This window comes from Grampus griseus (genome assembly GCF_964374135.1).
Source record: "Grampus griseus genome assembly, chromosome: 14".
NCBI classification, from domain to species: Eukaryota; Metazoa; Chordata; class Mammalia; order Artiodactyla; family Delphinidae; genus Grampus; species Grampus griseus.
This window is the reverse complement of record NC_139008.1, coordinates 26,270,596-26,283,889: the sequence shown is the minus strand read 5'-3', so window position 1 is coordinate 26,283,889 and position 13,294 is coordinate 26,270,596. Positions and strand designations below refer to the sequence as shown.

The following is a 13,294-nucleotide window of genomic DNA, read 5'->3' as shown; positions in this document are numbered from 1 at the left end:
GTTACTTGGGGTTCTTGGAAGGGCTGCCTCACCTCTTTTCAAAATCCCTTCGTTCCAGGCCTTGCTCATCCTGTTTCCCCTGCCTAGAGCACCCTTTCCCTCCCCAAGTGGACTCGATCCCTCATCATGCAGGTCTCAGCCTTGATGTCGCCCTCTCCAGGAAGCCCCCATGATAGCCCCCCTCACACGGCTGATCTGTTTCTCTCACGGGGCTGCTCGATGGTGGGGCTCTCCCCAGGGCCCGGCCCAGAGCAGGGCATTCGTGGAGGAGAGAGCAATGGGCACCTTTGCCCATATCGAAATCCCCTGGGTGAGCAAGTTCCTTTTTCTTCCCAGCCTCCAGCTTCCCCACCCCTTCCTGTTCCCCTGTCCTGAGCAGTTTTCTTCTGACTCAGACCTTCCCTCTCCAACTTTCCTTTCTTTCCCAGCCAGACCATTCAGGTGCCCTGCTTTCTTCCTCACCCTCCAGGAGCGCCAGCTTCCCTTGGAGGGCTCTTGTTCACTGGGTATTTTTTCTCTCCTGACCCGGCCGTAGCTGGTCCCTTCCACTTCTCTAGACCCCTTCCCCCCAGGCCTGAGCCTTCCTCCTCTCTGCCCTCCTGAGACCTTCTCCCTGGCCCTTTGGCCGCCCATCTCCTGGCCACAGAAAACAGCCTGGGTCAGTGGCAGCCCAGGCAGGCCCAGGCCCAGGGCCAGGGCCCAGCTTAGGACGTGGTGCAGAAAATGAATGCGGAGGGGGGAACGACTCAGCCACTCCCTGCCCCCCGGTCCTGCCTTCTTGTCCTCCTTTCCAAGAGGGCATGTGTGTGCTGAATGAAATCATACTAAAAATCCCCGCCAGAATCCCAGCTTCAGGGGAAGTCAGTAAAGTGAGCAGGGAAAGAGTTTACGCAGTGACACTGACAACACGAAAAATAGAAATAATCCTCTGTGGTTGGTGGAATGACCCCCCCCCCCCAAAAAAAAGATGGCCACATCCTGATCCCCAGAACCTGTGAATATGTTACATGGCAAAGGGACTTTGCAGATGGGATTCAGTTCAGGATTTTGAGATGGGAGACTCTTCTGGGTTATTGGGGTGGGCCTGATGTCATAATCACAAGGGTCCTTATAAGGAGGAGGTGAGAGAGAGAAGATGCTGAGCGGCTGGCTTGGAAGGTGGAGGCAGGGGCCACGTGCCCAGGTGTGTGGGCTGGTTTTTTTTTTTTTTTTTTTTTGGCTGCGTTGGGTCTTTGTTGCTGCGCGGGCTTTCTCTAGTTTTGGTGAGGGGGGGCTACTCTTTGTTGCAGTGCACGGGTTTCTCGTTGTGGTGGATTCTCTTGTTGTGGAGCATGGGCTCTAGACGCACAGGCTTAAGTAGTTGCAGCATGCGGGCTAGTAGTTGCAGCACATGGGCTCAGTAGTTGTGGTGTGCGGGCTCAGTAGTTGTGGCTCGCGGGCTCTAGAGCACAGGCTCAGTAGTTGTGGTGCACGGGCTTAGTTGCTCTGTGGCATGTGAGATCTTCCCGGACCAGGGACTGAACCCATGTCCCATGCATTGGCAGGCGGATTCTTAACCATTGCGCTACCAGGGAAGTACCTGTAAGCATCTTCTAGAAGCTGGAAAAGGAGAAAACAGATTCTCCCATGGAGCCTGCAGGCCCACCTTAGATTTCTTTTTTCTTTTAATCTGTACAAATCAAGCATTTTATTTATATAGCAAGGAAGCACTCCTTTATTCTCCATTTAAATACCGTACTTGAGATTTAAAATGACAGTTGGTGGGGCTCCCCTGGTGGCGCAGTGGTTGAGAGTCCGCCTGCCGATGCAGGGGACGCGGGTTCGTGCCCCGGTCCAGGAGGATCCCATGTGCCGCAGAGTGGCTGGGCCTGTGAGCCGTGACCGCTGAGCCTGCGCGTCTGGAGCCTGTGCTCCGCAACGGGAGAGGCCGCAGTGGTGGGAGGCCTGCGTACCGCAAAATAAATAAATAAATAAATAAAATAAAATGACAGTTGGCAGTGTACTACAGGATGCTAAATAAGACTTCGTCCATATTGCTTTAGATATCTTGATATTTTGTTATATTTTCCATCATCCATTGGAACAATTAGTTCAGCTTCCTAGAAACATTTGAACAGTAGTTAGATGTTTGCCCAATAACCCAGTACCCTCCAGGTTTTTGAAGTGAAGAATGTTACTTGTGCCAGTCAGAATCTGATACCAGTTAAATAGTGACAGCTTTTCCAATAAACAAGAATGTGCTCTTCCATGGCTAGGAAGGGAGACTTCCACAGCTGACAGGTCCCAAAGATACATGGAGCCACCTTAGATTTCTGACCTCCACAGCTATGAGATGTTAAATTTGTGTTGTTTCAAGCCACTGAGTTTGTGTTAATTTGTTGCAGCAGCCGTAGGAAATTCTACACCTTCACCCAGACTTTAGATTTTATTCTGGATGCAGTGGGAGGCCAGCAGTGGCGCTGAGGTTGGGGTGATGCACTTTAGGAGGATCCCACCGGCTGCTGTGCAGGGACTTGGTTGTTAGGGACCGAGAGTGGAAGGAAATGGGGGGAGTGGGGAGGAGGCCCTGGCGATGGTCACTTGCATGGGTCAGAGGCTGTGGCGATGGAAAGCGTGGATGGATGACTGCACACATCCCGGGAGTGGGATGGACACAACACGTGCCTGACTAGAGCTGGGAGCGTGGAGGAGAAGGGTTCAGGGATGATTCCCATGTTTCTGGTCCTTTCCTGGGGTGAGGAGCATCGAGGGGAAGGATACCGACTTGACAGAGCCCAGACCAGTGCCCACGGTTTGGAGTGGGGACGGAGGAGGGCGTCTCCTCCAAGGCAGGTTGGGAGGCTGTGGTCTCCAGGAGGGCGTTTCAGTTGGTCCAGATGGTCAGATGTGGCTTAGATGGGAGAGGCAAGAATCCCCTGTGATTAAACGATGTTCAGTGAGCTCATGCAGTGGACGATTGTGTCGGGTGGACAATGGGGATGAAGCTTGGGTGCACATTTCAGGGATGGAGCCCACGTTTGGCCTTTTGAGGAGGTTGCTTTGACTGCATTTTGGGAGAGGGAAGCTGTATGTGTTGCTACATAACAGGTCACTCCCAAACGTAGCAGCTTTAAATAAGAATGAACATTTACTATGTCACACAGGGTCTCTGGGTCGGGGGTCTGGGATGGGTCTAGCTGGGTAGTTCTGGCTCAGGGTCTGTCATGGCTGCAGTCCTCTGAAGCCTTGACTGGGGCCGTGGATCTGCTTCCACATTGCACATGGTTGGTAAGACTGTGCTGGCTGTTGGCAAGGTCTCACCATGGGGGCTTCTCCAGGAGGCTGGTGGAGTGTCCTCTTGACCCGGCAGTTGGCTTTGCCCAGAGTGAATGATCCATGAGAGGGCAAGAAAGAAGCCACAGTGTTTTCTGCAACCTAATCTTGGGAATGACACTCTGTCTCCATCATTTCTGCAATATCCTGTTACAAGTGGGAGGGGACTTCACGGGGGCATGTATGAGGGTTCCGATCTCTCAACATCCTTGCAGACCTTGTTGTTATCTGACTTTTTGATGATAACCATCCTAGCGGGTGTGAAGCAGTATCTCATCCTGGTGTTGATTTGCATTTCCCTGATGACTTAAGATGTTAAGCAACATTACATGTGCTTACCCCGTTCGCATGTCTTCTTTGCGCCTTTTATGGTTGGGTTGTCTTTTTCTTATTGATTAGTAAGAGTTCTTTATTTGCTCTAGTTACAGGTCCCTTATCAGAGTTTTGATTTGCAAATATTTCCTCCCATTTTGTGGGTTGTCTTTTCACTTTGTTGGTGGTGTCTTTTGAAGCACAAAAGTTTTTGATGAAGTTCAGTTTATTTTTTCTTTTGTTGCTTGTGCTTTTGGGGTCGTATTTAAGAATCCATTGCTAAATCCAAGGTCCTAAAGTTTTGCCCCCTCTGTTGCCTTCCAAGAATTTTATAGTTTTAGCTCTATGTTAGGTCCTTCATCCATTTCGAGTTAATTTTTGTATATGGTGTGAAGTAAGGGTCCAACTCACTCTTTTGCCTGCAGCTATCTAGTTTCCCAACACCATTTGTTGAAAAAACTATTCTTTTCCCATTGAACGGCCTTGACAACCTCGTCAAAATCAATCAGATTTATTTCTGGATTTTTAATTCTGTTGCATTGATCTCTGTATATGCTCATCCTCATGCCTGTCTTGATTATGGTTGTTTCATAGTAAGTTCTGAAGTCGGGAAATGTGAATCCTCCAACTTTGCTTTTCTTTTTCAGGATTGTTTTGGCTCTTTTGGATCTCTTGAGTTTCCATGTGAATTTTAAGATTAGCTTCTCCATTTCTATAAAGAGCCAGCTAGGATTCTGATAGAGGTTGCACTGAATCTGTAGGTCATTTTGGGGTTGGCACTTTTTTCTGCCTTTTACCTGTATTAAGTCATGTATAGGTGAGGTAGGTCCTACTATTTCCCCATTGTACAGATGAGGAAACTAAGGCCTAGAGAGGTTAAGGCACTTGCCTAAAGTCACACAGCTGGCCAGGATCCTGAGTCTGTGGTCAGAGTCACCGTGCTAAGCTGCTTCTCTGCAGCGACTGGTTTTCTTTGGCTAGGCCTCCCTGTTGGGGGGGCCTTCTCCTGGCCGGTAGGCTGAGTGTCTGGCAGACCCCACAACTGCTCCTTGCTCCTTGTGTTCCAGACAGCCGGTGAAGATCGTGTACTCCTCCAAGGATCCCGCCAAGCCGAAAGGGAGTTCCAAGGTGGATGTGAACGAGGAGGCCGAGGCTTTGATCATCAAGTCCCCCCAGAAGGATTGGAACCCGTCCCTGTTCAAGGTGTTATACAAGACCTTTGGGCCCTACTTCCTCATGAGCTTCTTGTTCAAGGCTGTGCACGACCTGATGATGTTTACCGGCCCAGAGATCTTAAAGTAAGGCCTCTTCCCTCTCAGCCGGGCAGCTCTTCACGTCCTTGACCTTCCACTTGCGAAACCCTTCACCCTCCCTTAGGGTCACGTGGCATGCTCCCGAGGGCACGGGGCCAGGCCGCTACCTCCTTACCTGCTTTGCCTGATGCTTTGCTTTAATACAACCATCTTAATTAAGGCCACGTTGGTTGCAAGTAACAGAAACCTTACCAGGCTCCCCTGAAGCCAAAAGGGGGAAGATAGAGGATTATCTTGGGAAACCAAAAGCAGGGAAATGTCAGATTGCATGAAAGCTGCAGCCTAAACCCGGAAAGGACGTCATCTCTGTTTACCTCCCTCCCTCCCTGCTCCTGTCTGTCTCTTTGGTGCCACATGTTCGTTCTCTTTCCCTCCCTCCGCCCCTTGTGCTCTCTACTTGGTCACTTTTGGGTGATGAGGCAGAGCAATCAATGCGAGAAGCCCGGGGCTGCGCGCCCTGCCGTGATTACTACCCCCCACCCCCACCCCGGCATGGGCATCTCCACGTGGGTTGGGCTTCCCGTCCATAACACTGGCGTTGAGAGTGCCTGCCTTGCCTGGCTCAGGAGAAGGTCACCCGCGGAAGCCAGAGGACCTGTCCCCACGTGCACGCATTTCGCGGTCTTTGACGTGGGGCTCTGTCCCTGCTGCCCCACAGGTTGCTCATCAGCTTCGTGAACGACAGGAAGGCCCCAGACTGGCAGGGCTACTTCTACACGGCGCTGCTGTTCGTCAGCGCCTGCCTGCAGACCCTCGTGCTGCACCAGTACTTCCACATCTGCTTCGTCAGTGGCATGCGGATCAAGACCGCCGTCATCGGGGCTGTGTACCGGAAGGTGGGCCCGCGGCTCCCGCTGCTGCCGCGGAACCCCTGGGGGCTCGGCCGGGTCGCCTCTCAGGCCCAGCTTCTGGAGCAGTGGCATGATGGTGGCCTGAGTGGTCGCGGGCGGCAGGGAGCGACCATCAGGCCTGAGGGCTTAGCAAAGCTGATCCCGAGGGCGAGCCTGCGGCGTGTCCAGGGCCCTGGGGTCAGCATGTCCGGGGCCCTGGGGTCAGCATGTCCGGGGCCCTGGGGTCAGCATGTCCAGGGCCCTGGGGTCAGCTGCGGGTAATTGAATTTCTTAGATGGCGCCTGATTTGGGGAGATCCAGGTTTGAATCCGTGTTGTGCTGCCAACAGTCTGTGTGTGAGTGTGTTCTAACCCTCCATCTGAACTGAGCAGATGGTATGTTCCTTGGGTGACAGATACTCAGCAGGTATCTGGGCACGGACAGCCTTACAGGACCTGGATTACCTCCTCGGTCCCTTCATTTCTTAGCCTCTGGGCCACGTGGGTTAAGAAGAGACTGTTCAGCAGGTAGTCAGGAAGGATGGACTTGATCGTGGGCTCTCAGCCCTGCCTGCAAGTTAGACTCACCCAGAGAGCCTCAGAAACTTCCAAGGACCAGGCTACACCCCAACCAACTAAGTCATGATCTCCGAGGGTGGGACCCAGGCATCAGTATTTCTAAAACTCCCCAGGTGACAGCGTGAAGCTGTGGAGAGCCAGGATGAATGTGTGTCCCTCCAGGGGATGTTTGGCAATGTGTGGAGACATTTTTGATGGTCATAGCTGGGGGTGGGGGCGTCTAGTGGGTGGAGGCCCCGGATGCTGCCGAACATCCTAAAAGGCACAGGACGGGCCCTCAAAGAATTAGCCTCAGATGTCAGTAATGCCAGGGATGAGAAACCCTGGCTGAGACCTTGGTCCTTCAGGGTGACCTGGGGACCAGCAGCGTCAGCATCTCCTGGGGGCTTGTTAGAAATGCAGAGTCCCTATTCCAGTCCTACGATAACAAACTCCCTGGGGGTGCGTACACACTCAAGTGTGTGAAGCCCTGGTTTAGGCGACCTCTGAGGTCCCTTCCATACTGAAGAGCTCAGGATGGGGAGGCAGTGAGTGCTGTCGATAAGAGAGTGGACTTTGTGATGAGACACATGGGCTGGGAAGGCAGATAAGCCGCCAGGAGAGGAGAAAAGAGCAGTGGCCTCTCGACTGTTGAGCTGTCTCCTTCCTTCACGTGGGCCCGGAGGGAGGGCGCTGGGCCGTCGCCTGTCACACTCACCCTCTTTCCCTCTCCTTTGTCTCCAGGCCCTGGTGATCACCAATTCAGCCAGAAAATCGTCCACCGTCGGGGAGATCGTCAACCTCATGTCTGTGGATGCCCAGAGGTTCATGGACCTGGCCACGTACATTAACATGATCTGGTCAGCTCCTCTGCAAGTCATCCTTGCCCTCTACCTCCTGTGGCTGGTGTGTGTTTGATGTCATTCCCGTGGCGCGTGGGGAGGGGCCTCCATGTGTGGGCATTGGGGGCGAGTGAGTGGGTGTCAGTGATAAGAACCTCTGTAGCTCGCTGGCATTTCTTGCCGTCATTCACATTTTATTTTCTGGCCTGTCAGCCAGTTCCTGGATATTTTATTCCTTTCTTCAGTTGTTGGGTTATGTTCTCTAGGGTGGCATGGTATTCATTTGCATTTGTCTCTTCTTGACAGTGTATGTAGTTAACAACCCTATGACATACATTGTATTTCTCCCTCTGTATCCTCCCAAATGCTAACCAAACTCATTTATTCACAAGTCCCAGGTTATGTTGGTTGAGTCTCTTGGTTGCAGGGGATAGAAATGCATCTTAGAGTAATATAAGCAAATAAAGGGAATTTTATGGGTGCATGTAACTGAAAAGTCCAGGGTCTGGCTTCAGGTAGGGATGGATCCAGGAGTTCAAGCAGTGCTGTAAGAATTCAGTCTCATGCTCTTATCATTTCTTAGCCTTGTGTTTCTCTGAGTTGACTTCATTCTCAGTGGGATTTCTTCAAATGGCTTCCATAGTGTTGGGCTTATATCATCTTCACAGATAGTGGTGCCAGAGAAAAGAGATTCCTTTTTGCATTCCTCTTTGTCTCAGCCGGGTCCCAGGGGGCACTCTGATGGGCTCGGCACAGTCCTATTCACATCCCTGAGCCAATCACTGTGAAATAGACAGAGTTCTCTGATGGGCCACCCTGGGTCACATGCTCTCTCTCATTGTGGAAGGGGTGGAGGTGTGATTGACAGCCCTTCCACACGGGGAAGGGCAGTTCCCAAAATATAAAGATGACAAGCAAAGATGCTTATAGCCTAATATGTGCCTTATTCTGTTCTACTCTTGGGGCTTTGCACGTGTCTTTCCTTCCACCAGGAATTCCCTTTCCTGTTTCCTCCCTACTGTTGGAATCCCACCCAAACTTCAAGGCTGTGACAAATGCAACTTCCACTGATTCTTTTTCCCTCTCAGTTACATGGACTTCTTCCATCTAGCAGATGTCTTGGGGCATCTGCTTCCCCAGAAAGTGCTGCTATAGAACACTTCTTTTAGAATTGCCTTCAGGGTTGATTTGTGATCCACTACAAAATTGCTTTTTTTTAGATGAGAGTCGCTGAATGTGTTACTGATATCTGGGGCCGGATAATTCTTCCTTGTTGAGGACTGTCCTGTGCATTGTAGGATGTTTAGCCGCATCCCTGGCCTCTCTCCATTAGATCCCAATAACACCCCACCTCCCCTCCCCCACACTCCCACCACCGCTTGTGACAGTCTCCAGATGTTGCCACATGTCCCCTGGGGGAATAGTCCTCCCTGGTTGGGAACCGCTGCTTTAGACCAAAACCAGGGTTTCTCTATTTGACAATCAAGAACATGACATAAGATAATGGGGGACAGCGTGGCTCTGAAATCAGGCTGCCTGGGTTCAGATCCTGCCTCTTCCAGACCTTATTACTTAACGTCTCTAAGCCTTGGTGTTCTCATCTGTAGACTGGTAATAATAAGGGAACCTCATCATAGTGATGTTGGGATAATTGAATAAATTAGCGCAGGTAGTGTTCCCTGAACAGTACATGGTACAGCGACGTGCTTGGTATCTTTTAGTTACTATGATTTGCTCTCAGAATTGATTCCCAATGCTTTAGATTGTTGGTAGAAATCACCTTCGTGCTTAGAGGTGGATTAATCTTCACTGGGCAGAGATCCGTCACAGAAACAAGCGGTGGCAGCGTATTTTTGGTAACTAGGACTGGAGACCCCGAGGGTGACTCCTTGGAAGGGACTAACACGCTTACCCTCTAGTTCCATCCATCTCAGCTAAGCAAGTGTGCACTGGACGGACTTCGTAGGCTGTCTCTTTTTATTTGTGTAACTTGGAAGTTGAAAAATGTTGATCTGTATCTTGTCTCAGTCATGACCACTTAACCTTTCTGAGATGCAGTTTCCTTATCTGCAAATGCGATAATAAAACAGTCTACAGCATCTTATCTACAAGTCCTCAAATTAAAGAGCTCTGAAAATTGAAAGTTTTTCTTAACTTATTTGGTGGCAAGACTTGACTTGAACTGATGTGTGATTTATAATTTTGATTATCCCTCTCATGGGAATATTCCTATTTTGCTACTGAAAAAAATCATTGCATTTGCTTCTGGAGCACTGTGCCAGGGCCCTGTGGAGGTACGATATACAGGCATATCTACCTGTGTCAGGGGTCCCCGAGACCCCACCAGGTTCGTGATTTGCTAGGAGGACTCATAGCTATCATTTACTACAGCAAGATTAGCAAAATTCGGAGGGAACCAAGGACAAGCTTCCAGGAGTCCTCTCCCCCTGGAGTCACACAGGATGCACTTAATTCCCCAGCAACGAGTTGTGACAATTGTGACAGCACGTGTGAAATGGTACCAGCCAGGGAAGCTCAGGAGAGACCCTGTGCCCCGGGATTTTTATTGGGGGCTGGTCACACCGGCAGCCTCTGCCTGGCACAGACCAAACTTCCAGACTCCCAGAGGGAAAAGGGGTTAATCAGGAGAAACCAGCGCAGTGAGTTCATGCAAACAGCTTAGGCGCAGTGAGTCACTCTTACCAGTTCTGAGAATGGTGGGAACCCTCCCAAAATCCAAGCACCTTGGCGCCAGCCAAGGACCTTTGAACGAGAGAAGCCGTCAGGTGGGCCATGTTCACTGTTTTCTGCTCCACATCCTGTTACCTTTCTGAAATCCTTAAGCTCTCATTTGCAAAACTCAACCTGGTCCCAAGGGTTTCGGATAAAGGATTGTGGCCTTGAACGTTCTTACAGGGTTTGTGGGACCCCAAGGGATGCTCCCGGATAAATCTGAAAAGTAATGTGCCTACACTGGGTGGCTCAGCCCGTGGAAGCCCCGTGCTAAGGCCTTTGTTCTTGTTCCTTCCATAGAACCTGGGCCCCTCCGTTCTGGCTGGAGTGGCTGTGATGATCTTCATGGTTCCCCTCAATGCAGTGATGGCCATGAAGACCAAGACCTACCAGGTAGGGGGTGTGTCTGCACAGGGCTCCAAGCTGCACCCCTGCCTAAGGCCTTTCCACTTGGGTGTTAGTTGAGTTCCTTCTGCACAGACCTTGGGGGTCTCAGCCTTGTCTGCCTGTGGGAACCCCCTGGGGAGCTTTAACAAATGCTGATGCCTAGGCCCAGTTCCAGGGATTCTGATTCATCTAATGTGGGTGAGGCCTGGGCATTGGGAGTTTTTAAAGCTTCCCAGGTTATTACATTGGGTCGCTGAGGTTGAGAGCTCCCGAAATAGTTAGACCTCATGGGCCAGTGACTGAAGTCCCATCTGTGAGCCTCCAAGAGATTCCTTATTTCCCACGGGTGTATTCCTTTCTGTGTGTGTGCATTTTCAAGAGCTGAGCAAAAATCACCCCTTGCTTTTCTCCCCATTTCCTTATGCTGGTCGCAGGGTTAAACTCTTTATTTTCAGAGATACTTCGTATTTTTTAAGTTTTTAAATACTCAAGTAACAGAGTGAATGCCTTTTCATTATAAAAGGAAGTTCAAATAATACAAAAGTATATAGATTAAAAGGGCATGTCCCTTCTCTGTCCTCTTTTTTTTTTTTTTTTAATTTTATTTATTTATTTATTTATTTTTGGCTGTGTTGGGTCTTCGTTGCTGCACGCAGGCTTTCTCTAGTTGCGGCAAGCGGGGGCTACTCTTCCTTGTGGTGCGCGGGCTTCTCATTGCGGTGGTCTCTCTTGTTGTGGAGGACGGGCTCTAGGCATGCGGGCTTCAGTAGTTGTGAAACACGGGCTCAGTAGTTGTGGCACGTGGGCTCAGTAGTCGTGGCTTGCGGACTCTAGAGCACAGGCTCAGTAGTTGCGGCACACGCACTTAGTTGCTCCGCGACATGTGGGATCTTCCCGGACCAGGGCTCAAACCCGTATCCCCTGCATTGGCAGGCGGGTTCTTAACCAGTGCGCCACCAGGGAAGCCCCTCTTCCCTGTCCTCTTAACACACTGAAGCAAATCCTTCTAGAACTTTTGATGTGTTTATATAGAGATCGGACTAACTCTATAGTTAGGCTTGGTGTGTATATGTGTGTGTGTGTCGTGGTGTTATCACCATATATATTTTAACACAAACGGGGCTGTTTGGCAGAGTGATTTTATCGTCCGACACCATGCCTGGGGGATCTTTCTGCAGCATGCCATGTGGTCTGACTTCATTGTCTTGAACTCGTGCCTGATGGTCCATAGCAGAGACAGGCCAGAGTTCATTCCTCTGCTCCCCCACTGATGGCTGTTTATGATGTGCCTGTGGAATTTCAAATGAGAGAGCTTGGCCGCGCTGGTGATGCCGAAGGAGAGAAGAGTTGCAGGACGTGGGGCTGTTGGAATGAGGTTTGGGGAGAAGGGAGGAGACGCGTGGGAGGGGCATGGGGCTGTGTCGACTCTTAGCCTCTTCCCTGAACGGCCCACCTCTGAAATGGCTTCAGTCTCTGGCTTTGACCTCATGTTGCTTAAACTGTCCTCTTCTGTGACCCAGGAATGACATAACACTTAATGATAGGGTTCTCGTGAGCAGAACTAAATGCACTTGAAAAGCTTAGAAAAGTGCCTGGCGTAAGGAAAATGCCAGGTGGCATTAAAAATATTTAACAACTCTGCAGCATGGGCACCCAAATGGTCAGAACCAGTGCTAGCTGGTACAGAAACACTTCAGCATTTTAACAACTGTGTACTGCCTGAAAAGCAATAAAGAAAATAAGAAAATGGAAGAAAAAAAATATCATCTCTCGGTTTAGATCAGCAGAGTAGGGCACGTGCCCCTTCCTCCCTGGATACCTGAAAGGTTTTTCTTGCCTCTCTTCCTCCCTTCTGAATTTAAGAGGTTTCTCTGATGTCAAATTTAATGTGATTCGAAGCAGTTTTTTTTCCCTTGAAAAAAGAATCCCTTGGAGTGCTCTCAGGGTCAAGAGTTAGGGTTCATAGGGATTGCAGGCCAGCTTTCCCACCCTTAGGACGGCCCATTTTTAATAGGTGGGGTTGTTGAGTGTTGGTCTGATGCCAGGGCCAGAAGTGAGCAGCCGGCCCCCAGGTGTGGTATTGACTGCTCCTCTCTTCGAAGGTGGCCCACATGAAGAGCAAAGACAATCGGATTAAGCTGATGAATGAAATTCTGAATGGGATCAAAGTGCTAAAACTTTACGCCTGGGAGCTGGCATTCAAAGATAAGGTACTGGCCATCAGGCAGGAGGAGCTGAAGGTGCTGAAGAAATCTGCCTACCTGGCCGCCGTGGGGACCTTCACCTGGGTCTGCACACCTTTCCTGGTGAGTGAAGCCAAGTTTATCCTGGCCCACATTGTTTGATGTTTTATTGTGTTGTCATGCCTAAATATTTTTCAGAAGTCACTGTTTCAGCAAGTCAGCAAAGCCTTCTCCAACCACTCCTTTTTAATAGTGCTACTCCCACCTTTTGTTTTATTCACAGCATTTACAGCTTCCAGCCCAGGGATACTCAAAGTAGCTAGTTCAGGAACTGTTTGTTACAGGTTCACGATAAGATGAGAAGTTTGTGGTGGAATGTAAACTTCTGCTGTCTGCTTCCTTCATTGAGAAAGTCTTTTTTTTTTTTTTTTGGCTGCGTTGGGTCTTCGTTGCTGCACACAGGCTTTCTCTAGTTGCGGCGAGTGGGGGATACTCTTTGTTGTGGTGCGCGGGCTTCTCATCGCGGTGGCTTCTCTTGTTGTGGAGCACAGGCTCTAAGCACGCGGGCTTCAGTAGTTGTGGCTCGCAGGCTCTAGAGTGCAGGCTCAGTAGTTGTGGCGCACAGGCTTAGTTGCTCCACGGCATGCGGGATCTTCCTGGACCAGGGCTTGAACCCATGTTCCCTGCACTGGCAGGTGGATTCTTAACCATTGCGCCACCAGGGAAGTCCCGAGAAAGTCTTGCTAAGAAAAAAAAATGTCAGCTGAACTACATGCATGCTTGTTGCCATAGTTGAGCTACATTATGGTATCAGCTCCTTATCTA

The 13,294-nt window shown here is 50.2% G+C and overlaps 1 protein-coding gene across 2 annotated transcripts in view; it reads left to right on the top strand.

The window, feature by feature from the left end:
* ABCC1 (ATP binding cassette subfamily C member 1 (ABCC1 blood group)) overlaps positions 1-13,294 on the top strand; it is a 130,503-nt gene that overhangs the window by 62,658 nt on the left and 54,551 nt on the right. For both annotated transcript variants that reach the window (XM_082669667.1, XM_082669666.1), the window contains exons 8-12: positions 4,692-4,922; positions 5,596-5,773; positions 7,069-7,230; positions 10,200-10,292; positions 12,389-12,592. In XM_082669667.1, the coding sequence (XP_082525793.1) occupies positions 4,692-4,922; positions 5,596-5,773; positions 7,069-7,230; positions 10,200-10,292; positions 12,389-12,592 (868 nt within the window). The remainder of the gene's footprint in view (positions 1-4,691; positions 4,923-5,595; positions 5,774-7,068; positions 7,231-10,199; positions 10,293-12,388; positions 12,593-13,294) is intronic.